Source organism: Barbatula barbatula, assembly GCF_947034865.1.
Source record: "Barbatula barbatula genome assembly, chromosome: 6".
NCBI lineage: Eukaryota > Metazoa > Chordata > Actinopteri > Cypriniformes > Nemacheilidae > Barbatula > Barbatula barbatula.
This window is the reverse complement of record NC_136765.1, coordinates 3,464,096-3,491,578: the sequence shown is the minus strand read 5'-3', so window position 1 is coordinate 3,491,578 and position 27,483 is coordinate 3,464,096. Positions and strand designations below refer to the sequence as shown.

The 27,483-nt window shown below is 39.0% G+C and overlaps 1 protein-coding gene across 2 annotated transcripts; it reads right to left on the bottom strand.

Annotated features, from left to right (window-relative positions):
* Positions 1-622: 622 nt before the first annotated feature.
* eipr1 (EARP complex and GARP complex interacting protein 1) lies at positions 623-27,463 on the bottom strand. 2 transcript variants are annotated; one of them, XM_079458574.1, is made up of 10 exons: positions 27,283-27,463; positions 21,743-21,826; positions 18,662-18,794; positions 16,984-17,140; positions 14,308-14,407; positions 12,464-12,600; positions 7,622-7,789; positions 5,522-5,689; positions 3,863-4,042; positions 623-1,498 (listed from the first exon to the last, which is right to left on the bottom strand). In XM_079458574.1, the coding sequence occupies exons 1-9, from the start codon at positions 27,331-27,333 to the stop codon at positions 3,868-3,870; spliced, it is 1,173 nt and encodes a 390-aa protein (XP_079314700.1). In that variant the 5' UTR covers positions 27,334-27,463; the 3' UTR covers positions 623-1,498; positions 3,863-3,867. The 2 variants fall into 2 exon arrangements, with proteins under 2 accessions (XP_079314700.1, XP_079314699.1); XM_079458573.1 differs by lacking the exon at positions 623-1,498 and adding an exon at positions 2,553-2,571.
* Positions 27,464-27,483: the final 20 nt, after the last annotated feature.

Below are 27,483 nucleotides of genomic sequence, written 5' to 3'. Positions count from 1 at the left end.
CACACTATGCTTTGCAAACGCTAATGATCTTCATCACTGTAAGAACATAAGCGGACAAACAGTCATGAAGCGAGAGGCTTATTAAAACTAACGCTGATAGGAAAACAAACGTTTCCTCACGAACCTTTTCTATATTTACGCTCTCAAGACCAGTACCCTGGCCTCTTGTATCCTCGGTTTCCTCGGTTCATTCTTTTCTTACTGGGGGTGTTATTTATAAATGCTGTTCAGTGCTCGTGTGAAGGTAATCATCACCTGAGCTTCCCAAGAGCCGCTCTCCTGCAGAAGAGACGTACATAAATTATGAAATCTCATCTAATCTCATTTCATTCATCTGCCAGCCGCCGAATCCAATTTGGCCTTGGCCTGTTGGGAACTGCCCAACGGTGACCCTGCGGTTTTAATATTCAATATATTCAATAGATTTAAAACTATTTAAATACCACAGATACACATATACATGACTGGAGGCACAGTCGGACAGAGATTATGCCCTCATAATTCAATCCAAAAACTGCTTCACAGTCAATGGACACAAGCAGGACCCTGTACTGTATGTGTCCTATAACCTTATTAAAGGCCATGTTTAGAAAGCAGTGAAGACTTCATAAACATGCAAGTTCAGTAATGACACAATGATTTATGTAGTATCTATAACAAATATCTGGGTTTGAAACTATATCAAGACATGTAAATTCACAACTGTGCTGTTATATAGAATAATTTTTTTCTTATGGAATCAGTTTTTTCCCAAACTCGTAGGAATCTCCAAGGAGCAAAAGACCATGTGTTAACATCTTCGCTGTCACAGAGACCTGTCGGAGGGTTATCTTGCACGCAAATCTCTCCATATCCACTCCACCGGAAAAATGGGTCGAGAAAGAGGCTTGTGATGTGTTGACAGACCCGTTCAGAGTAAAAGAGGTGCGAGAGTCCCTAAACTCCAAACCCGACATCAAACGGTGGCGCATGAAGGGCCTGCCGCTGACATTTCTGCATTGAGAGCATCATTCCTGCGGCCCTGCTATTGATGGATCGGACCGCAGCCGTCCCCCGGCAGCCTGAGATGCGGTGAGTCAAGCTGCAATTAAAACGGACTGTCGCTGGAGACCGCTTTAATGAACACTCGCCCACAACCCTCAGACAAGCCGGAGCTCAGAGAGCGATAAGACCAGAACGAGAGGAAGGACATCAAAATGAAGCGGGAGATGTCTGGCTCTTTAATTAAAGCTGTTTTGTAGGAAACATACAGGGGTAATTAGGAGCTTTTTGACAGCTCCGCGGAGCATTGCTTTTGTTAAAGCATATATGATAAGACACGTCGTCATAATTCATCTTCAGCCTTCTGATTTCCCACAGCACCAGACAGCACAATAAATCATAACATGACATAAATATATAGAGTATTGACAGATATTTGACACTGTGGAGAATCAGTCCTGTATGAAGTCTCTCTTCTTCGTGTCTACGGACCACATCCAAAACAAGAGTGTTTATTCTGTAAAGAAAAGCAAATGAGAGGTGAGAGAGGAGAGAGAAGTGGAAGGAGAGATAAACACATGTTTCTTGATGCCCGAGTTATGACATCAGTTCAAGGCTATTAGTTCTGGATTAGCAAATTTGTGGAACTTTTTAAAGTTCATTTTGATATTTATTTATTTTAGCCTTTAATTAATCTTAATGTTACATTTTAAATGAATAAACGTTTTTGAGAAAAACACTTTCATAATAAACATAATAAAATGCAACAGTATTATGAAGTAAAAATAGTCAGACCTCTTTTACATCTCAATAATAAAAAAGAACATATATATATATATATATATATATATATATATATATACATATAAAGCGAAAGATCTATTCACATACGGTATCTACATACATAATAAAAATAAATAAATGTTTGTTTTTGTCATATTTAAATTCGAAATCTGACTTTTTGTCAGTTTCAGCAAGGATTTTGTCACAGTGTTATTTTCTCAGGAAAATAAGCATGAATTTATTTAAAAATATTGAATTAGTTATTAATCAAAAATATTTGAGTTGAGATCTGGTGACTGTGGGGGCCATTTTAGTACAGTGAACTCATTGTCATGTTCAAGAAACCAATTTGAAATGATTCGAGCTTTGTGACATGGTGCATTATCCTGCTGGAAGTAGCCATCAGAGGATGGGTACATGGTGGTCATAAAGGGATGGACATGGTCAGAAACAATGCTCAAGTAGGCCGTGGCATTTAAACGAGTGTGTGATTTAAAGTGTACCAAGAAAACAACATCCCCCACATCATTACACCACCACCACCAGCCTGCACAGATGAGTGATACCCGGTGGGGTCTTCTGCTGTTGTAGCTCATCCGCCTAAAGGTTGTGCGTGTTGTGGCTTCACAAATACTTTGCTGCGTACCTCGGTTGTAACGAGTGGATATTTCAGTCAAAGTTGCTCTTCTATCAGCTTGAATCAGTCGGCCCATTCTCCTCTGACCTCTAGCATCAACAAGGCATTGTCGCCCACAGGACTGCCGCATACTGGATGATTTTCCCTTTTCACACCATTCTTTGTAAACCCTAGAAATGGTTGTGCGTGAAAATCCCAGTAACTGAGCAGATTGTGAAATACTCAGACCGGCCCGTCTGGCACCAACAACCATGCCACGCTCACAATAGCTTAAATCACCTTTCTTTCCCATTCTGACATTCAGTCTGGAGTTCAGGAGATTGTCTTGACCAGGACCACACCCCTAAATGCATTGAACCAACTGCCATGTGATTGGTTGATTAGATAATTGCATTAATGAGAAATTGAAGCAACTGCCATGTGATTGGTTGATTAGCTAATTGCATTAATGAGAAATTGAACAGGTGTTCCTAATAATCCTTTAGGTGAGTGTATATATATATATATATTAAAGCCTTTATGTAAAATAAAAATATTACATTTCAAATGAACATAAACATTTTAGCTCTTTTTAAAACTTTTTTTTAACACTTATTTATTTACATTTTTATCTTTTAAAAACATTTAACAGACAAGGCTTAAGCCTAATCCCAGGCTAAAATACAAGTTTGAGCTGTCTTGACTGAAAATAACTTTTGATGACAGATCCTAAAACATGTCAGTGCTGTGTTTTGTGATTCACACTAGCATTTTTATAAAAGCTACTTAAAAATGCTAATTTAACTAAGGCCTAGTCCTTGCTTAAACTAAGCCCTGTCTGTGAAACCGAGCCTAAGTCTATATGTTAAGCCTCGTTGTAAACATTGACTTTAACACTGATGTATCAGCAATTTTTAGATTGTAGATCTATTTCCCTCAAACTTTCCCTCCATGTTTCTTCTCTCTGTGTGTTGCGTTTAAATTCTATATAATATGTCTAAAGACTTAAATTTAGATTGTCAGCATAATGTACCTCTGTTTGAGTTGATAGATAAAGTTGGTAAGCAGCGCATTGGCATCATTCAACCCTAATGAAACTGTATTTGGGTGGAATCTTGGGTTTCTAAAGCTTTCTTCATGGTTTCGTCTGTTTCTGAGAATGACACACTCTTGGCGTAAGTAAAAGAGCCCGCAGCGTGTGCTCTCAGTCAGGGTGAGGAATGACTCTATAGGAGAGCTGGTGCAGAAAGCCTTTACATGGAGATGGATTGGGTGTGTATTATGCCAATTACCAACAGTGAACACACGTCCCTCCAGATTCATCAACATCAATACTGAATAAGAACTGATTTATGTGTGTAAACAACATCTTTTTTGCACACTCAATATTTCCTTGTGCTTTGTATTTTGGAGATGACTAGTTAGTTGTATTGAACCTTTGCTGTTTTAATATGAACAGTTTTTTTGTGTTTTTCAGCTCACCTGTTCTACAGTAAGATTCTGTATTTGATGGCTCGAGGAACTCTGTTGATCACTAGCCGACCGTCGTAACTGAGGGATGCGAACAGCCAGGGGTCTGCCGCAGACCACTCTACCGCATACACGCTGTCCTCGTGCTCCTCATATGTGGCAATAATGCTGTCCTTAAGAGGCTCTTTAACCCTATACACACAACACAAATGTACAGAACATGACCTTTTATATTCATACTCATAACAACTGTAATTACAAATGTATTAGAACGCTGTAAACAATCCAACTTGCAAAATGTTCTCCCTACAAAGATAAGTAACTTGAACATAAAATTCTGATTATTGCTTTGCATATACCAAGCAAAATGCGTCAGAAAGTTTACCCAACAACACAGTATTCTGAACAAACAATATTGCAAGAGTTTGAAAGTTCCCAAGATGCATTGCAGCATGTTCAGTTCTGTGTTTCTTATTGTAAAGATTAGTGTTTTAGTTCTTGCTGTCTTAATATATGCTTTAATATCGTTGTAACTGTTAGTTATCTGCGTTTTCTTTATGAATGATGGTTTTTGATTGTTACCATGGTTGAGGTTTGTGTGTTCGATGTTGAGGTGTAAGAGCATGACAAGACCGTACAACCAGGTGAAATGCACTCGACACAAAATGTTACACAGTTATTTGATCAAAGTTTATGGAAGAACATTTTTATGATTATAGTAAAAGACTAATTGTTTATTTTTAAATAACCATTCTCTATTTATGGTGAGAAAAGAAATACATTTTGTTCTGTTGTTCATTAGGTAACCTTGACTATGTTGTGACAACTAATGACTAGACTAGACTAGACTTCAGTCTGTTTGTTGAGTTAACTCAAAAACGTGCTTGTGATAGGTCGCCTTATTATTTTAAGTTGACTCAACAATAATCTGAATCAAATGTCTTGTAATGAATCAAACTAAACTGAATTCAATGTACAACTAAATTGAAGTGAACTGAACTTGATTAGAATGAACAGAATTTTGTATTGTATTGAGTTGAATGAAATTGGGTTAAACTGAACGGTTCTACCCTAAATTACTTTGAACTGTACTAGACTGTAATAAGCTACATTGTATTGCATTAAACAGGACTGAAATTGAACCTAATTCAATAGAAAATTGAGCTAAACCACATTTATTTGTATTAAACTATAAACTGAATTCAATTGAACCGAACTGCATTGCACAGAACATTATACTGAATTGAATTCAGCTCTGCTGTAGTGAAATGAATCATTTCAAAATGGTGCAGTGATCCGCCTTGCAAATTAAACATAACTGAAATTGAACCCAACTGAAATAAATTGGAAAGTGAACTAAATGAAACCAAACTGTATTGTAAATAACTGAACTGAATTGTAAATGTACTGCAGTAATAAACAAATTGAATGAAACTAAATTGACCTCAATTGTAATGAACTGAATTGAGTTGAAATAAGTCGTGTTGAAGAGGCCTGTTCTGAATCGCATCACACTAAAACTAAGAATCGATTTGAACTGAACTTCCCCGCACCGAATTAACCTGAAATGAGTTCAGCTGTACTAAAATAAATCATTTTGAATCGATCTATACAGTGATGGTACAGGCATTGACAGACGAAGAAAGAAAGATGTCTGAAAGTGATGTGTACTTGTCATCCTGCTGCGCCTCCTCATTGTCGCTGAGGTCATCGTCATCCACCAGTTGTCCGAACGGTTCAGAGGAGATGGACACCATGTTGGACAGAATGAGTCTGCTGTCGCTGCTGCCCGTGAGCACGAGCTGATCGTGAGAATGATTGTACCTCACACTCCACACCCTGCAACCAACAACACCACAACATCATCTTCAAACACATCAGCTTTTGTGTTTCCTCCCTCTCCATCTATATACGCCTCGGGCGAGGCTCAGAAAAGGATGGGGGATTGTGGGAGGATAACTCAGCTGTCAGCAGTAAAATCTGGCTCAGTCAAGACTGCTTAACTAATCTGTTTCTATCCCGAAATATTCCCTAATACCTCACACCCCTAGGCTCAGCCGAACTCCTGTCGCTGCCGACACGAATGAGAAACACGCTGTTGCTGTGGGTCTTCCTATCTGAATGGGATCAAAACAGCGGTGATTCATACGGAAGCTCTATCTTTGAGAGATTGCATCCCGTGGATGATATTTTAACGGGTTACGATTGGTGTGCGTTGTCTGTAAGCCGCACGTCCGTGGAGAAAGCCATACGTGTGATTGTGAGGCAATTATATACAGTGAATCACACTGATAAAGACACAAACACAGAAACAGAGCTCCACTAACACAGCCTTGAGCATTATAACGCACACGAGTCACGACTATGAGATAAAACACGCGCGCTGACACTTATTAAAATACTATCGTTAATATTTAAAGATAATCCTCACACACATACAGATAAGACAGACCTTGATTTAGTCTGAATTGAGCTGAATTACATGTATCTCACACTGCACCTTGAGTTTTTGAGGCACGTAGAACTATTCCTACTAAATGTGGTGAGCTTCAAAAAAGATTTAAGTCAGGTCTGACCACTACCAGTGGTTGTGTGTGATGGGGAAATAAGTCACTAATTTATTACTGTAGTAAACCGTAGTCTATGCGAGTTTGGCTTCAAATCTGTTCATTTAGTTTAAATTAAAAGTGCAGTGTATGAATTTTAGCATCATCTAGTGGTGAGGTTGTAAATTGCAAGCAATGGCTCCCTTCACAAAAACGTGACGACATATTTGTCCTGTGACGTTTCGTATGTCGTGACAGTGTAAGCATTGCGTCATTTAAATACAATGTTGATGATGTATTAACTAATTGGTAATGAATTGCTTTTACTCGCAACAGATTTATGTTAGAGCTGAACAATGTCATTACAAAACTGTTAAAATGTCACTAATGGGCTTATAGCAAAATGCAAACCGTAATGGTTTGCAATAACAGAATGATTTTAATACTTCAATAAGTTAAGTGGATGGAAATAGCAGGTAGACTGGCAAAAGTCATGTTTTCCTCTGAGAATGAAAGACAAACTGTTCGCAACATTGTTTGTACTGTATGTTGTTCACATATTTTTTGAGTAAGTTTCATAATCACTTAACATTAGTTAGTTAGTTAGTGTGCATTATCACATATTGCACATCACATTAATTAGCAAGTATTCCCATTTTTCTCCACCATTGTGCAGCTCTGGTTTACATTGAGAAAAAAAGTGTTTGTACAATGATTTACTACCGATTTATTTAAATGGACGTTGATGTAGTGTGCTATGCAAATATAAAACTGTCTGACACCCCAAATGAGAAATACTAGTACTGTGTGTTTGGCTGCATTTTCTGATGTATTGTTATTAATGTAATGAATATATGTTTAAGGGAGCACTATTAATACATCTGTAATTAATGCATCTGTTTTATTAATACAACATTCAATTCATGTCTTGCCACGATAAGCATGGCTAAAATACAATTTCTCCTTTTTTTCTATATCTTGATATTCTGACCTTTGGTTTGATATTTTGGCTGTTTGCTACATATCCTATATTCTTCACATCATTTTTATGCCCGGACTTCGCTTCTTGTATTTACTGTTATTGACACAATGCAATGTTGTGAAAAGCAAAATACATTTCTAATTTAATATACACGACCTAAAATATATTTGCACAAAGAGTCTCCAATGCGTATAAAGTGTGTCAGAGTTTAACAGTTGTCTCGCCAGTTTGTGCGTGTCTAACCAATGAGAATGCTCCTCCAGGCATTTGACCGGTTCGCTGATGTGTCGCACGTCCCAGAACTTCACTTTGCAGTCATCGCCGCAGCTGGCCAGGTAGTACTGCTTGTTGGGGTTGAAGTCCAAGTCACGTACCAGCTGCCCGTGAGCGTTTTCGATGCAGTACATCTGACTGTGAACGACAAAGCCATCAGATCAAACCCTTCACTCAATGCAAATGAGAAAACGGACCGTACGTAGTGATAAAACTAAAAAGACAAACAGACAAAATCATACAGAGAGAGACTTTGTCGGGAATTAAAAGCAGTCTGGACGTTTGGGTCTGAAGGTCAGACCTCCTTCAAGCGTCGTATAAAAGTATGGCAGGCCATAAATTCGGCTCCTGTCCTCCGCAAGGTGACGGGATCCCTTGTAAAAGGTGGTGCTTGTGTACGGATGGCTGTGTATTAGGGGTCTCGTAAGGCTTAAAGGACCTGAGGCTCATCTGTATGGACACCATTTCTCCAGGCTTTCTCTACTCTCATTAACTGGCTATCTGGTCACACGCTCATTATACAATTAACACGCTCATTAAAAATCTCATTAAAACAGGAGGTGAAAAATGTGCTCTTCAATAACGTCTCTACCCGAGTCACATCCAGCGGCGACGCTGGAAAGAAACATGTGGTTATATGGAGCGGTGAGGAAAGTGGATGTATTAATCCTCAACTATTCTGATAACCGATTAATCTAACAATAATTGAATGATTTCATGTGTGCTGCCACATTAATCTGTAATACCATTAATGTGTAATAACAGTAATGATCTTGGACACTTTATAATGTGTTCATAATTTATTATTTTTCATCACTTTATTGTCTTATTATCTTGTACATATTTGGCATGTCTGTATATTGTTGTGTACATAACAGTGATGCCTTTTGTATTCTGTGTTTGTGCAAAGCATTTCCCATCCAAAAAATTTTCATTTAAGTCTTAAAGTCCCCGTGAACTAGTTTTTACTTCCGTATTTTGATGCATTTCCGGGTGAAATGGGATTTCGAAAGAGACAAATAGTGACCTTCTCTGCGATTTGATTGGATGTATAAAAACAGACGTTGCATTTTGAAATGGAACTGGCAGCAGACTGACAGCTGAAGGGGAGGAGTTAAAGGATGCTCCGCCCTAACATACGTCATTTAAGATGGAAAGTGTTTTTAAGTGCATTTTCAGATTTAACTGAGATTATGAAGGCACATGAATTTTAAAAAGAAAATGACCCACATTGATAAAATATTAACAAAAAACGCTGCAATATTTCATGAAAAAAACTATTACTAATAACTAATAAAATATAATTATTTCACTGGGACTTTAAATGCACGCAACACCAAAACAGATTTTTTCAGAGCGTGATGTAAAAAAATGTTCTAAAAACAATGTATCACATCAACCCGTTTTTAAATTCAATTAGATACTGGTTAAAAATTAACACAAATATATAAATATATATATATATAAACGTAAATTAAAATTAAAACCTAAATTTAACGCTGGTCATTTTATTTAAACTAAAATTATTTTGTCAAAATTGTCTCACAAAATACATTTAGAAATGTTTGTGTCTGTAGCTTTTTTGTAGAATTTGTTTTAAGGGATTTTTGTAACTAATTTGAGCTAACTGGTGAAGTTTCTCTGTTCCACAGAGGCAACATTCAATAATAAATTATTTTTTAAATATTTGTACTTAACATTTTAAAGCACCTTTTGCCATCAAATGTGGAACAAAAGAAATGACATGCATCTATGGAGCCCTAGCTGGCCTTCCCAAACAGAGGAGACCAAACTCGCTCTCTCTCCCGGTTATGAAACAAGGTGCACCAGCCCAGCCAAGGAAATGGAGCAAGAAATGAGGTTAACCGCACTGCTCCTAAGTCCTTCATGCTTGTAAATGCGAAATTGGGATCCGATCAGGCAAAGCCCGGGCGAGCACACGCCACAAAAATGTACCAGATTAGTTAGCGTTGATCCACACGCCCGAGGACACAGCATGAAGCAATCTGCATCCCCGCGTTCCTTTTTCTGCCGGCAGAAGTCATTATGAAGCGCTGTTCCGCACTGCAGCGAGCCGGGACCCGCTGATAAATGGATGTGGCTCAGCGGATCGGGCACATTCGTGAAGTCGGACCTTTGTTTCCATGGCAACAGCGAGGCGCTGAACGGAGAGGTTGGAGGCCTTGGTGTCTGCCTCTGTCCAGAAGACAGTTTTAAAGAATGTGGACTTCAATCAGAAACATATGGGAAATTATGGAGTCTAAAGGCTATGCGTTATTAGATGGTTTTGAAGATATTTTGAAAGGTCAAGAGGAAATTTGTGGTTGTGTGCAGATGAAGACACAGCTGTACAACAACACTGAAAGGATACAGTAAAATATAATTTGACATTTTAACATAATAGATCATAATTCTTATTTGAACACATTTTCAAACAAGATTGGACAATTCACATGGTAACATGAAAAGAATGAGTTTAAAAGTGAGTTTTTTTACGTCTTAAAGACCCTTCAAATGTCAATGCCCTGAATCCCACAAACATTTGCACATCCAGTGCCAAGCATTTATTTGGAGGCACACTAGTAGTTCCTAGATGGGAGTTTTCTATGCTTTTCACATCGAATCATACGAAATACTTCCGAGTCTGCAAGAATGATTTGTGGTTTTGTAGATTTTTGCATGTCGTTTATGAAGAAACTTGAAGCAGGTATTATCTACCTTCTCACCCAGAATATTCAGAAGTAAATCAGTCTCATCCTCAGCAGGATATTTCCAGTTGGCATTTATCATAAGAGCACTAACATGACCACGATCAATCACACGCTATTCTTTCTACTGTAAGGCTCTATATCAGAGCTATACAGAGACATAAAGATCAAATTAAAGGTTGGTTTACTACATACTCCGCAATAATAAACTGCATTACAGAAATATGAAACATGTCTTTCTTTTACATTAATCATGAGAATTACAGTATGTATATATTTTTTCTTTCCCAGCTTACTATAATATTTAGATTTACACACAGTGTCTACACCAGACGAGAGAGCAGCGCGACACAACAAATGCCTTTTTAATGGGTTTGTCGTGTCGCATCCAGACAAAGTTTCTAATTAGTATTAGTATTGTAATTGTATGTTTTAAGGGGCCATGCCCAAAGGGCTAATTAGGGGTCAAGCCCAAAGGGCTATAGGGCTATGTTAAGCTCAGTGGTAAGAGCATTGCGTTAACAACGCAAGGTTGTGGGTTCAAACCCAGGGGATTGCAGATACCTATGTATAAATGTATAGGATAATGCAATGTAAGTCGCTTTGGATAAAAGCATCTGCCAAATGCCTAACATGTAAATGTAAAAATGAACACAAATATATATATATATAAATAAAAGTAAATCAAAATTTAATGCTGGTACCTAATCATTTTATTTAAACTAATATTATTTTGTCAGACATTGCGGGTTTGATTCTCATGTGATACAACTTCAGATGATTGTGTAATGTTCTACCTTTAACAACTGAAGTCTCCATAAAATTAAAACAAACCACTGTGTATGACTGGCATGCTGTGTTAAAAAGGCTATAGCTTTGAAGGTTTTCTAATAATTCAATATGTAGCAACTGTTTAACAATAGGAATTTGCAAAGTTGAATAAGTTTCCAAATTAAATCGAAATATGTCAAACATGGCCAAAAGGGGCTTGGCCCAGGTAATCGCTGCTCGCAGCTATATTTGGTTGTATTGTCTTTTGTCATGTCGCGTCCGGTGTAGACACTGTGTAAACGCAAACATTTTATATGTTGATTTCCCATGTAAATTATGGGAACAGTGTCAAGTGTTTTTATGGTGCTATGAAATCACTGACACAGTCTGACACAGTAATACTGGCTAAAGCAATATCTCAAGTTTAACTAAAAACCACAATGTTTCTATTAAATCAGCTTTCAGCATCTATTGTGCTATGTTAAAAAAGATTAAGATTTAATTAAGAATTAAAGATTGACTCAAAATAATATAAAAGTTTGGCACTCTTTGGAAGAAAGCTGGCACTACAATAATGCCAAACATAAAAATATGCATCATTTTGTAATATTATGTAAAATAAAGAATACTTTTACCCTATCCTACTTCTTTCCTCCTGTCGTTATAAACAAGAGTTCTATATGAATATCAGCTCCCCCCTCCCAGCATCGGTAAGCACATATGGTTTTCCTCTATGCCACCGTAACACCACACAATCTCTGTTTTGAGCATCTCAATCGTCATCATCTGATGTTTATTTATCCTGTCTGCTCGTTCTCTCTCTCTTGTCTCATTTAATTCCATCAGGCCTGATGCTGTATTATTCAGGGATCAATAGCGCTGTGATTATTAATCTTCCAGCAGAGCTCACGTGAGCAGTCATTGCGACTCCACACAACAAATCATGAGGAGAATACAAACTACAAAACCTCTTCTTAAAGGGTTTTTTGATTTTAGTCCTCTGTATTTACATTTACACAGAAAATGTACTGTGTGGTTGCTAGGGTTTTACTAAACTGTTGTTAATGTGGTCCAAGGATGTTAAATGCTTATCATTCTAATGGGTTGCCCGACATTAACTGTGTGTTTGCTAAGGTGTGGCCAAGGTTGCAAGGCATTGTTTAGCCAGTTGCTAGGGTGTTGCTGGGTGGTTTATTTTTTAAACAAAAAGGCTAATCCTAGAGAGACTGACACTGTTACTACCTAACATGCATTTGGTGCACTGACAGGTTAGAATTTATTCTAAAGAACCGTCCACACCGTACAAAAATTATGATGTTCCCTCAAGTCGTACCTCATGCTGCGCAGATCCCAGCCTCGGATGGACGTGTCGTTGGCTGTGGCCAGCTGGGTGCAGTTGTGATGTGGGCTCCACTTGCCCGTAGTGAACTTCAGCTGCCCTTTGCCCTCCAGGGTGGTGCTGCTGGAGATCTGGGGAAAAGATAATCGATAGACATGCAACTCAATGCCTGAATATTAAACAGAAAACTGACTAAAGCCCACTCGCAACAACAGAACACACCACGTTCTGCCAACACATCGGTGCATAAGGGCCGAAAGGACTGAATATTGACATGAGTGGAGGACAGAGGGCTCTTTTTGGAGAATAGTCTACTGTTAAGGCTGGATATTTAATGGAAAAATGTCTCTGAGGCTAGACTGACCTTGCAGCGGTTCTTTATGGATTCTTCGAGAATGTGAGGCGTATTATTTGTGTCTACAGAATTTTATGTGCAGTCAGCTATGCAAGTGACTGACATATCTGTCTTTGTATGATTTTAATTGTATTTGTTCATTTATTCATTGAAGTGACACACAGAGAATGTTAGAAGGTCATTTCAAAATCGTCTGATCTGCTTCCTCTTTACTGGTCGACTATGCAACGCACCCCATGTTTGGTTTAGCAGGTTTGTCATTGTAGCTGCATGCAGATGAGAGAAGGGCCAATGTTTCTTGCTCAGTTTTTTAGCGAATAAAACGCTGACAGACAGAGAAAGCGTGTGATAAACACATCAACCAGAGCTCTTGTGAAGAACAGAGGGTTGAGCGGATGAGGGAGGCTGTTGATGACTGTGTGTTGTGATGGTGGGGGCGGTGTGAAAGTAGATTAGCATTCTTCACAACACCACTGGAATCGAGCATTGCCCAGAGCTTCCCCGACATCCTTTCTCTAGCTTTCTCTTTTTCTTTGCCTCCCCCTCCTCTCCCTCTCTCTCTCTCTCTCTCTCTCTCATTTTTAATGGGCGTGCTGCACTCAGCAGGCCTTGCCACTCGATAACCTCCTCTCGCTCTGCATGCAAAGCTGACATTAGAGGGGGCTCACGGAGCCGCTCGACGTGATGTCAATCCCAGGTCTTTTCTCCAGTGTCCACTGAGAGTTGGAGTGTTTTTGCACATGGCGGTTAGAAGAATGTCGAGTCAAGGTTATGTTCTCAGAGGCTCGTGACACTCACGAGTGGCAGTCTGAGAGGCGTTCATTAGTAATGACTGCAGCTGATTATTCATGTACAAAGCCTTTTCTTACAGATGAAACCTTTAATGATTTAGTAAAACAAGCTAATGCATGGAAAATGGCAAGACCACACTTAAGTCTTTAGTTTTTAATTCAAATTAATGCCGAGTAATTTTTGGGATGTTTGATAACATTTCTCTGGGTCACTATTTACGTTCTTTATTTACTTTAGATTACGAAATCCCTTTGTAAATATTTACCTATATGTTAAAACTGTCAATTCTTTTTCAGAGTAAGTAATCGATTATCCAATCTATGATCAAAGTAATCCAAACAACATCAGTATGTTTGTGAGAAATCGAAATTTACAAGTACACATTTTTATCGTATTATTTATTTTTGCCGTTTTTACAGGGTACAGTAGGAGAGAAGACGGGAAGCGATATGGGAGAGACTCAGGTCGGAAAAAACTTGCCCACAAGGCTCCGACATGAGTGCTAACTTAAAATATGAAAATGTTGATAGCTTCAAATCTTTTTTTGGTTCTTGCATGTCCTGGGAAAATAAATCTAATAATGTATTATATCGCGCAAGAACCAATGACACATGAAGTTGATGAGTTTCACTGCTGTGTGCGAGTGTTACGCCTCCCGTAGCCACAGCAATTATAAAATAATGAATCTCACCGTGGCTTTGCAGGAGCTCTCCTGAAGGTCCCAGAGCAGCACATGGTTTTCCGCCAGAGAGATCACACGCTTGCCGTCACCCATGGGCTCCCATAATACACTACAGGAGACAGGTGACAGGTGATTGACCAAGGCAGGAACTGTGTAAAGGCTCCGTTCTTTAATCTGATAAGTTAAACATTCAAATATTCATGGAAGAAAATAATGTAGGGACCATCAAAGAATGCATAACTGGACGTAACTGACTTTCTATATTGGGAATAAAATGTACTATGGTCAAGTCAATTGGGACAGTTTTGGGTGACTTTTCCTAAATATATAAACACTAAATATATCAAACTTACCAGAAAGATATTTGATAGTAGGATTTGAAGGTTTAAAGACTGAGAGATGAAGAGGAGAGGTGTCGGTGGGGCTCTCATGTGGAGCAAATGAACAAAAAACAGGAGGTGTGTGTGCATCGACTGGCCACTACTGAGATTACTCCATCATTACCGAAAGTATTGACTGACCTATATAACGCAGTTTGCTTTGGTTTCTTCTCGCACTTCCATTGATCTCGCGGCGGTGGCTCTGATAACCCATCACGCGGCCATTAGCCCGTATCACGCTGCCTTCGCTAGACGCTCAGCACAGCCCGTGCACAAATTCTCACAAACGCTCCGTTGGCCACAAAGTGCTCAATTGCCATTGATTAAGAGTCGTCTGCTCGCTTTCCAAATAAAGCAATAATTCTAAAAACCATAGAACATAAATTCTAAAGGTGACAACTAAAAATCTTTCCAAGACAGTGTTGTTCTACGGAACCTAAAATGCGACGAGAAACCACAGGGAATCTCAGAAAAGACTGCAACATTTACTATATTGCACTTGTCTCAGACTTTTTCCTGTTTGACCAACATGTAAATGGGCCATTAACAGTTAGTTGTGTGATGTTTGCAGCCAAATACATCTGATCTAGAACATCAGAATATGCTAAGGGATAAAAAAGGAACAATAGAGTTTTGACAATATACAAGTAATTAGGATCTGGATTTCATGGGTTTTGTTGTGAGAGAAAATTAAAAAAACCTGGTTAAATAAAAGTTCATGAGTTTACGTCAGCTGAAGGTAAAATTTCTGACAAACATGTCAGTCTCTCCATAACATGTCATTTTTTAAGCAAAATAAACAAAATTAAATAAACATTCAGTTTTTTCACTTGACCCTAACCTACCTAACAAGTATAATAAACTATGCAAAAGCATTTCAAACAAAACAAATACAAGAAATTATTAATTTGATATGTTTTGTTACATTTAACTACCCCTTAGCAGATTTTCACTCAGGTGCCCTGTCGATATCTTTATCTTGTTCTAGAACGCACAGTGTTGCAGTCTGGGAACTTATCAACACGACTTTGAACATTAAACAAAATCTTATGCACCTTGACTGATGGAAACTGTATAAAGTCACTTTCAGAATTTTTGTTAAGGTGGTCCAACATCTGTCACACAATCATTTTGGGAGGATCTGTTTTCCCAGTTAACAGAAGATGGAGGTTGTGGAAACCTGTCTTGAGGAAAAGTGTTTGGAAACCTGTCTGAAAACATGCTTTCATATACTTCCTGTACAACCGGTTCAACTTTCTTGGTCGTTGAAAGCCAGAGAAATGTAAAATGTGATTCTTAAATATCCTCGTAAGAGTTGTTTACATAATACCTTTGTGCACTTTCTTGAAAGAGAGAAAGTATCTAGGGGCACGGATGTGATATAAGCTTGCTGGCCCTTTAATACACAGATACAGAAAGACAGAAAAATAGAGAAAGATATTATGAAGAAAGCTTATAACCAAACGTTTGTTGCCCACCATTGACTCCCATAGTAGGAAAGAATACAATGGTAGTCAAAAGTGCCCCAGAACTGTTTGCTGTCCTACATTCTTCAAAATATCTTCTTTTGTGTTCAACAGAACAGATAAATGATAAAAGTAACTTTTCCTACTATGGGAGTCAATGGGGGGCAACATATATTTGATTATAAGCATTCTTACAGATATCTTTCTCTGTGTTCATCAGATCAAAGACATTTATACAGATTTGGAACAACTCGAAGATGAGTAAATGATGACAGAATGTTAATTTTTGGGTGAACTATCCCTTTGATAAGATTTAATATTTAAGCTTTAACACTTTTTAAAGCTTTAACATTTTATCTGCAGTACCACAGCAATACTGATCAGGTCTGAACGCGTAATATCTAATGGAAATAACATTAGCACGTGCAAGTCTTTCATACTGTATGACAGATGTGGGTACGAGGGCTGCCACTTCCCAAATCCTTCAAAACACACATACTTTTGTATTCTGTGTTGTGAATTATGGTGCATGAAATAAACTGCGCAGCTGAGACAAAAGAAATAGGCAGCTGGAGAAACCAAACAGACGGATGGGTGAAATACAGAATACGCTTCTGTAACAAATTTCTGTAACATCTAGAAAAGAACAGAACAATAGATTGAATAGAGGAGGTGAAGCAAAAAGCTGTGTGAGACGGAGCACAAAAGAGAGTGATGGAAATAAAAGCCAGGAGCAATGGAAGAATAACAAGAAGAATAGGAAAGCTATGAAGGAGAGAAAGAGAGAGAGAGAGAGAGACGGGGATGCTGTAGGGTTCAATCGATAGTGTGCGGCATACCAGGCCACGCTGCCATGGGCCGTGTTGTCAAGGTGACAGAGAAGCTCCAAGGTCTGCAGGTTGTTTGATGAATCATCGGGGGACTCGTGGCTGCCTGATTCCCATTCCTGGGGCATCCTCCATACCGCCGCACATGTGAGAACCCGACTCTCAGACGCTGCCCGACACACAACACATATGTGCAAAACAGCTTAGCTCTGGATTCAACTTAATGGTGAAAGGCATTAAAACAAAGATTGAGAGTGTGACGTAAAGTACATTTTGATGTAAAGATAAATATTATCAAACACACTGTAGCAAACTGATATATTTAAGATATTCATTATTGGGTAATGCAAGACAAAGGTTGTCTGCTAGAAGCATATACTGTGCCATTTGATCACTGCAGGATAATGTTTATTTTAACTTCCGAGCAGAGTATACTGCCTCTAAAGTCCACAAGTATTCACATTACATTTGATTAAGATCAAATAAATAATGATTTTCCATTATGAAAATAGATTACATTTTGGGACAATTAGGATTTTTTATATATACCGACTTATATTTATGACATATATTTTATGTCACGAAAAAACAATATGAGCAATATCATTGTCTTTTGTTAATGTTAATGTTAGTTGATGTCCTGTTGTAGTTCATTGTGCCTTAACTAATATTAACAGTTACAACATTTGATTTTAAAAATGTATTTGTAAAAAAAAATATTTGAAGAAATTATTTATTGAACTAAATTCAACATGTGCATGTCATGGGCCCCCTGCAGTTTCCTTTAACCAGGAGAATCACGAGCATCCAGAAGGCGTACAACATAACCGTGACACACTACTAAGCTTCGAGTCTTCAGATTTGATATTGCGCTAAAAAGCTGTGTGAATTCCATCCGCTTTTGCTATGGAGCACAAGCGCACAACGGCAACAGGATAAGAGCTGCTCTCAGATCAGGGTGGGCAGGGTGATGGTGGGGGCAGACTTCGAGCCGCCCGGCTACTCCATTAGCTTGAATGTCACGGTAATTACATTTCTCTTTTGAACTCCACTATGACATCTCGCACATTGGCCTTGTCGTAATGAAGATAGAAGGAGACATGAAAAAAGTCACATACCGGAGAGGAGAATCGCTTGCTGCTATCAGAACTGTCTATAACCGGCCGGAGCCACAGGCCTTACTCATATAAACATGGGATTTAATTAAATTTTTCAATTTCAATTGTCCCTTCATGTTTGTGCAAGTTTGGAAATTGCCTCGAGGCATGTGCTAAAATGTGTCAAATTTTCCATTAACGGCGGTTTGTGTAACATAACTGTAAGAGCAGACTCACAGCATATACAGTATAAAGCCACACTGCATCTTCTAAACTACGACCTATGACCTTAGATGTACGAATGAATAAAAATGTTGAAACGTAAAAGCAAAGCTTGTGAGGGGACCGGCAGTGAGCATTATTCAGTATCGGAGATGCTTCTTTACAAAGCATTTTCTATTTTTTTGGGCCACAGATGTTGAAATATGCATTTTTATTTGCATATGTCAAGGACTGGTTGCCCGATTAGAACATTTCAGAACCTATGTGCATACAAAACCTGATGATGTCATCTAGGCAGGCAGCTCGGTATGTTCTGAAATGTTATGAAAGGAAGATATAAAGGAAGTTATGAAGGGAGGTGATAAACTCACTTTTGTTGTAGCATGTGGTCAACACTCCCTTATCTGCGGGGCTGGTGCTGATTTGCCATATCTCACCAGCATTGTGCAGGAGGACATTCTTATTAATCATGTTATTCTCATCATCAAAGTCAATTATGTGAATCTGTGGATGAGAGGAGAGCACACAGCTGAAGAAAGAGTCCTGACGGCAGATCTAAGAGCTTCACTCACAGATATTGACTTTAATATCACCATAAATGAACTCTCAAACGCTTGTTAACTTCACATGCTCGCCTTTTATTTAAAACTTTGAGGATACTGTCACTTTTAAACTGGAGTTAGATACATAAAAGGCATTTGAAAGAGGCAGAATGCATTTTGGGTAATATTTTATATATCCACTCTAGGGTTTTCATGACAGTGACTCCAAATTCTGTCATCATTTATTCACTCTCATGTCATTTTACACCTGTATGTGACTCTTTCTTCTGTAAAAGACAAAAGAAGATACTTTGAGAAATGTCTCAGTTGTTTTGTGTTTATACAATGGAAGTCAATCAATGGGGTCCAATATTGTTTGGTTCCAAACATTCTTCAAAAAAAGTTTATTTTGTGTTCTGAAGAAGAAAGAAAGTTATACTGGTTTGCTACGGTCCAGTTGGTTCTGGTCATAGCAAAATGTAAAAATAATGTAAAAGTAAAATACCCCCAAACATGCATGAAGTCTATTTATAGAACAACTGGATCAATAAGATTATTTTCTTTTGCAAAATCATTTCAAAGGCAAGCACATTTTATCTCAAATTTTCTTTTTGTTGTAGCAATTATTTGTGACAAATCCAAATAATACGATACTTGTAATAACCAACGCATAATATCTAATCATTCTCTTGACATAAAACCAATGCAAATTGTAAGGATTCTACAAACAGGCTTCATTTTATTTGTGCAAAACATTATTTCTTATTTCTTCTTTTCAGATTGTATTTCTTCTTTCTATCAAATGCTAAATGCTCTTGACAGGCTTCATAAGATTCCCAAAACAGATCACTCGCCACCTATACAGTCAGAAATATACTGTACATACAGACAATAGCTGAAAATTACTGATAGCCACGGTCGTATGCCTGGAGAAAATTCAGGAAACAAATGATTTCCAAATGACACTGGCTTTAGGAAATGAACCGAATTATTAACTAGCTATACCCAAAAATAGCCCAGCAAGAGAGGGTGCACGTAAATACGTGAGGGTAACCCTGCGGTTCAGGCTGCGGAAAGTTGAAGAAGAAACCATTAACCTTGGATGGTGCGCATTGGAGGAGAATTATTAGGCAACGTTATAATTTTATGGAGGGAAGCAATACAAATAATTCAGATGACCGGACAGGATAATTGGAGGCGTTGGAAGGTTCAGTAATGAGCGGCAGAGAAAAACACGCTCTTGATTTATCAGCCTTCTCTTGTACTGAAGGAGGGTTTAGGAGCTCAGGTGGAAGGGTTTGAGACGTTGACCTCCACTTCTTAAAGTAAGTAAGACGATGCCAGTGAAGTATCTCTATCATATCTTTTTATTTGATCTTATAAAAACAGGGGTGCGGGAACTCTATATTCAAAGAGTTTGACCATGAGGAAAGAAAGCTGAAGATGTGTAATGGTTTCTTCATCACTGGACTATTATTATTGCTATAATCATTATAATATCTGTCTAAAAAAATCCCAAGATTAGAAATGTGTAGCTGTTTAAGGGCTCATCGGATGAACATAATACACAAGTAGGCAGAATTTATTAGGGTTTTCATGAACTGTCTTTAACATATTTAGATCAAAAACACTCAATGGCTGTGTAAAAGACACCCGTATTTGCCATGTCAAAAAACACTTATGCTCACAGCAACCTGTTTTGGTGTGTCTATTTCAATGCTAATGAGTTACTGCGCACTCCACCCTATACCGGCCAGGTAGTTGACACAACGCACATGTAGCACAGTGTTTACGAATGGTGGTCCTCGGGGCACACCTCCCAGAATGTTCAAGATTCAACCTGATTCTACTCATCAGCTTGTCGTGTTCATTAGGGGGAAATTTCAAACATTCTGGGAGTTGTGCCCCGAGGACCAGGGTTGGGACACACTGGTGTAGTGTATGCCATGACCATGCTGGGGGTGTAAACGTGATGAAACAGATGAATGGGCGGTAATGTTTTAATAAGAACCCCTTCCTACGTCACAGGGGGAGTGAACTCTGATCGGCTCGACCAAAACAAAGTTACTTGGTACTTATTTTTCACCTTTTTAGAGTTGGTAGATGCAACAGGGACCCGATTTTACAAAAAGTTGGATATTTATCCAAAGACCCCTAAAAGGTCACTTTTAACAAGACAACATTTCAGTTTTCAGAGTGAAAACACATTTTAACGCCTAAGATGACTGTAATCAATGTTTGATTTCTTAACTGTTAGTTTTTTTAATGCAATTTATGTAGCATTAAAAAACATATTTCCGGATACAATGTGTTTTGCATGATCAGTCTCAAGTTAACTTCACTTAACCAAGTTGCAAGTAACCAAGTTCCATTTTGTATCATACTCATGCCCCTTCATATTCTGATTAAAATCAGATAAAAATCAGCACTTGCATTAGATATATAAAGCATAAATATTTAAAACAGAAATACTGTGAATGTGTCAATCATTGCCCAGCTGCCAATTATCCATGCATATTTTTATTCATGTGTGTGACACACTCTGTGAAAACCCAACAAAGTCATTTCGGGTGATTTGCCGCTTTCCACGTAAAATCATCGTACGTAATGTAAATGTCGTACGCTTTCACAGACTGGGTCACATACTGTATAGATGGTTTCAGCGGCAACGACACAAACAAATATTTGCACACAAACACAAGCATCAAACTCATACATGCAACATTACTGCTTAAACTATTCTGGTAAACCAGCAAATATGAGGTTTTCAGATCAAATCTAATTACGCGGGTTATGTGAAATATTTCAGCCTTGCTTTTCAGTTTGAGTGCAGATCTACTGTGCATATTGCTTTCACAGTATAACATTTCGATAGAAAATACATTCCCATGCGTTCATATATTCACTCACCTGGTTATCAAATTTCAGTGACTGTGTTCCCACTAAAAACCTGATGGCATCTGTCTCGGCTGTCTGGGCTGTGAGAGCACGTGCCTGACACATGCAAAGAAGATGATATCAGGTGAGGCATTATTAGAACAAAGAGAAATACTACAACATTTATCATGACTGAGTTTTGGTGAAAACTCAACACTGCATTATGGGAAGATCTCATCGCCATGTCTACATGGACCGCTCATTCAAGATTTATCATGACTGAGTTTTGGTGAAAACTCAACACTGCATTATGGGAAGATCTCATCGCCATGTCTACATGGACCGCTCATTCAAGATTTATCATGACTGAGTTTTGGTGAAAACTCAACACTGCATTATGGGAAGATCTCATTGCCATGTCTACATGGGCCGCTCATTCAAGATTTATCATGACTGAGTTTTGGTGAAAACTCAACACTGCATTACGGGAAGATCTCATCGCCATGTCTACATGGGCCGCTCATTCAAGATTTATCATGACTGAGTTTTGGTGAAAACTCAACACTGCATTACGGGAAGATCTCATCGCCATGTCTACATGGGCCGCTCATTCAAGATTTATCATGACTGAGTTTTGGTGAAAACTCAACACTGCATTATGGGAAGATCTCATCGCCATGTCTACATGGGCCGCTCATTCAAGATTTATCATGACTGAGTTTTGGTGAAAACTCAACACTGCATTACGGGAAGATCTCATCGCCATGTCTACATGGGCCGCTCATTCAAGATTTATCATGACTGAGTTTTGGTGAAAACTCAACACTGCATTACGGGAAGATCTCATCGCCATGTCTACATGGACCGCTCATTCAAGATTTATCATGACTGAGTTTTGGTGAAAACTCAACACTGCATTATGGGAAGATCTCATCGCCATGTCTACATGGGCCGCTCATTCAAGATTTATCATGACTGAGTTTTGGTGAAAACTCAACACTGCATTACGGGAAGATCTCATCGCCATGTCTACATGGGCCGCTCATTCAAGATTTATCATGACTGAGTTTTGGTGAAAACTCAACACTGCATTATGGGAAGATCTCATCGCCATGTCTACATGGGCCGCTCATTCAAGATTTATCATGACTGAGTTTTGGTGAAAACTCAACACTGCATTATGGGAAGATCTCATCACCATGTCTACATGGGCCGCTCATTCAAGATTTATCATGACTGAGTTTTGGTGAAAACTCAACACTGCATTATGGGAAGATCTCATCACCATGTCTACATGGGCCGCTCATTCAAGATTTATCATGACTGAGTTTTGGTGAAAACTCAACACTGCATTATGGGAATATCTCATCGCCATGTCTACATGGGCCGCTCATTCAAGATTTATCATGACTGAGTTTTGGTGAAAACTCAACACTGCATTATGGGAAGATCTCATCGCCATGTCTACATGGGCCGCTCATTCAAGATTTATCATGACTGAGTTTTGGTGAAAACTCAACACTGCATTATGGGAAGATCTCATCACCATGTCTACATGGGCCGCTCATTCAAGATTTATCATGACTGAGTTTTGGTGAAAACTCAACACTGCATTATGGGAAGATCTCATCGCCATGTCTACATGGGCCGCTCATTCAAGATTTATCATGACTGAGTTTTGGTGAGAACTCAACACTGCATTATGGGAAGATCTCATCGCCATGTCTACATGGGCCGCTCATTCAAGATTTATCATGACTGAGTTTTGGTGAAAACTCAACACTGCATTATCGGGAAGATCTCATCGCATGTCTACATGGGCCGCTCATTCAAGATTTATCATGACTGAGTCTTTGGTGAAAACTCAACACTGCATTATGGGAAGATCTCATCGCCATGTCTACATGGGCCGCTCATTCAAGATTTATCATGACTGAGTTTTGGTGAAAACTCAACACTGCATTATGGGAAGATCTCATCGCCATGTCTACATGGGCCGCTCATTCAAGATTTATCATGACTGAGTTTTGGTGAAAACTCAACACTGCATTATGGGAAGATCTCATCGCCATGTCTACATGGGCCGCTCATTCAAGATTTATCATGACTGAGTTTTGGTGAAACTCAACACTGCATTATGGGAAGATCTCATCGCCATGTCTACATGGGCCGCTCATTCAAGATTTATCATGACTGAGTTTTGGTGAAAACTCAACACTGCATTATGGGAAGATCTCATCGCCATGTCTACATGGCCGCTCATTCAAGATTTATCATGACTGAGTTTTGGTGAAAACTCAACACTGCATTATGGGAAGATCTCATCGCCATGTCTACATGGGCCGCTCATTCAAGATTTATCATGACTGAGTTTTGGTGAAAACTCAACACTGCATTATGGGAAGATCTCATCGCCATGTCTACATGGGCCGCTCATTCAAGATTTATCATGACTGAGTTTTGGTGAAAACTCAACACTGCATTATGGGAATATCTCATCGCCATGTCTACATGGGCCGCTCATTCAAGATTTATCATGACTGAGTTTTGGTGAAAACTCAACACTGCATTATGGAAGATCTCATCACCATGTCTACATGGGCCGCTCATTCAAGATTAATCATGACTGAGTTTTGGTGAAAACTCAACACTGCATTATGGGAAGATCTCATCACCATGTCTACATGGGCCGCTCATTCAAGATTTATCATGACTGAGTTTTGGTGAAAACTCAACACTGCATTATGGGAAGATCTCATCGCCATGTCTACATGGGCCGCTCATTCAAGATTTAATCATGACTGAGTTTTGGTGAAAACTCAACACTGCATTATGGAAGATCTCATCGCCATGTTTACATGGGCCGCTCATTCAAGATTTATCCATGACTGAGTTTTGGTGAAAACTCAACACTGCATTATGGGAAGATCTCATCGCCATGTCTACATGGGCCGCTCATTCAAGATTTATCATGACTGAGTTTTGGTGAAAACTCAACACTGCATTATGGGAAGATCTCATCGCCATGTCTACATGGGCCGCTCATTCAAGATTTATCATGACTGAGTTTTGGTGAAAACTCAACACTGCATTATGGGAAGATCTCATCGCCATGTCTACATGGGCCGCTCATTCAAGATTTATCATGACTGAGTTTTGGTGAAAACTCAACACTGCATTATGGGAAGATCTCATCGCCATGTCTACATGGGCCGCTCATTCAAGATTTATCATGACTGAGTTTTGGTGAAACTCAACACTGCATTATGGGAAGATCTCATCGCCATGTCTACATGGGCCGCTCATTCAAGATTTATCATGACTGAGTTTTGGTGAAAACTCAACACTGCATTATGGGAAGATCTCATCGCCATGTCTACATGGGCCGCTCATTCAAGATTTATCATGACTGAGTTTTGGTGAAAACTCAACACTGCATTATGGGAAGATCTCATCGCCATGTCTACATGGGCCGCTCATTCAAGATTTATCATGACTGAGTTTTGGTGAAAACTCAACACTGCATTATGGGAAGATCTCATCGCCATGTCTACATGGGCCGCTCATTCAAGATTTATCATGACTGAGTTTTGGTTGAAAACTCAACACTGCATTATGGGAAGATCTCATCGCCATGTCTACATGGGCCGCTCATTCAAGATTTATCATGACTGAGTTTTGGTGAAAACTCAACACTGCATTATGGGAAGATCTCATCACCCTGTCTACATGGGCCGCTCATTCAAGATTTATCATGACTGAGTTTTGGTGAAAACTCAACACTGCATTATGGGAAGATCTCATCGCCATGTCTACATGGGCCGCTCATTCAAGATTAATCATGACTGAGTTTTGGTGAAACTCAACACTGCATTACGGGAAGATATCATCGCCATGTCTACATGGGCCGCTCATTCAAGATTTATCATGACTGAGTTTTGGTGAAAACTCAACACTGCATTATGGGAAGATCTCATCGCCATGTTTACATGGGCCGCTCATTCAAGATTTATCATGACTGAGTTTTGGTGAAAACTCAACACTGCATTATGGGAAGATCTCATCGCCATGTCTACATGGGCCGCTCATTCAAGATTTATCATGACTGAGTTTTGGTGAAAACTCAACACTGCATTATGGGAAGATCTCATCGCCATGTCTACATGGGCCGCTCATTCAAGATTTATCATGACTGAGTTTTGGTGAAAACTCAACACTGCATTATGGGAAGATCTCATCGCCATGTCTACATGGGCCGCTCATTCAAGATTTATCATGACTGAGTTTTGGTGAAAACTCAACACTGCATTATGGGAAGATCTCATCGCCATGTCTACATGGGCCGCTCATTCAAGATTTATCATGACTGAGTTTTGGTGAAAACTCAACACTGCATTATGGGAAGATCTCATCGCCATGTCTACATGGGCCGCTCATTCAAGATTTATCATGACTGAGTTTTGGTGAAAACTCAACACTGCATTATGGGAAGATCTCATCGCCATGTCTACATGGGCCGCTCATTCAAGATTTATCATGACTGAGTTTTGGTGAAAACTCAACACTGCATTATGGGAAGATCTCATCGCCATGTCTACATGGGCCGCTCATTCAAGATTTATCATGACTGAGTTTTGGTGAAAACTCAACACTGCATTATGGAAGATCTCATCGCCATGTCTACATGGGCCGCTCATTCAAGATTTATCATGACTGAGTTTTGGTGAAAACTCAACACTGCATTATGGGAAGATCTCATCGCCATGTCTACATGGGCCGCTCATTCAAGATTTATCATGACTGAGTTTTGGTGAAAACTCAACACTGCATTATGGGAAGATCTCATCGCCATGTCTACATGGGCCGCTCATTCAAGATTAATCATGACTGAGTTTTGGTGAAAACTCAACACTGCATTATGGGAAGATCTCATCGCCATGTCTACATGGGCCGCTCATTCAAGATTAATCATGACTGAGTTTTGGTGAAAACTCAACACTGCATTACGGGAAGATCTCATCGCCATGTCTACATGGGCCGCTCATTCAAGATTTATCATGCTGAGTTTTGGTGAAAACTCAACACTGCATTATGGGAAGATCTCATCACCCTGTCTACATGGACCACACATTAAATGCCTAAAAAAGTCATATTAATGTAACGTTAATTCACATGCAGTTACATGCAGCTCAGTTAGATTTGTATGTGTGTTTATGTGTGCAGCTCACTATGAATGCCAAAAAGTGCAGACCTATGCTGCTGCCTAGGTAGGCAGCTTAGTGGACACCTAAATGCTAACAATGTTTTAGGTAGATGCTATTTAGGCAGGTAACTCACTAGGCACAATGCACATTAATACACATTAGTCCTATAGTAAAACTACCATATTAACAGTCTCTGACATATTTGACATGTTAGATATGATACATTAAAATCTCAATGTTAAATAAACGCTGAGTTTTAAGCCATAACTAGCATTACCAGTGAAACACGACCAGTTTAACTGCCCACATATCTTCCTTAAATGTACATGTTGTACGCCTTAAATTAAACGGTAAAAAGAGACAACGTACCTGAAACTCGAGGCCATAAATAACCGGTGCGTCGTCCTCCATTTTATTCATTCATTTATTTATAATTCAGTGTAAAAACATCCTCCTGTCTGTCAACGTCCCACAGTTCCGCGAGACTGAATTGAGGATTTACGCAAACAGCGCATGAACGCGGACGTAACGCGCGTCCCTGTCAAAGTGTGTTTAGGGTTTTTTGCACGC

Excerpts from the sequence above, each read along its gene's own strand:
- eipr1 (XM_079458574.1), bottom strand. The coding sequence starts at position 27,333 with ATGAATAAAATGGAGGACGACGCACCGGTTATTTATGGCCTCGAGTTT. Across the intron at positions 12,601-14,307 it reads AGAGCTCCTGCAAAGCCACG|ATCTCCAGCAGCACCACCCT; the intron begins GTGAGATTCATT and ends TCTTTTCCCCAG. Across the intron at positions 4,043-5,521 it reads GAGGCGCAGCAGGATGACAA|GGTTAAAGAGCCTCTTAAGG; the intron begins GTACACATCACT and ends TTGTGTGTATAG.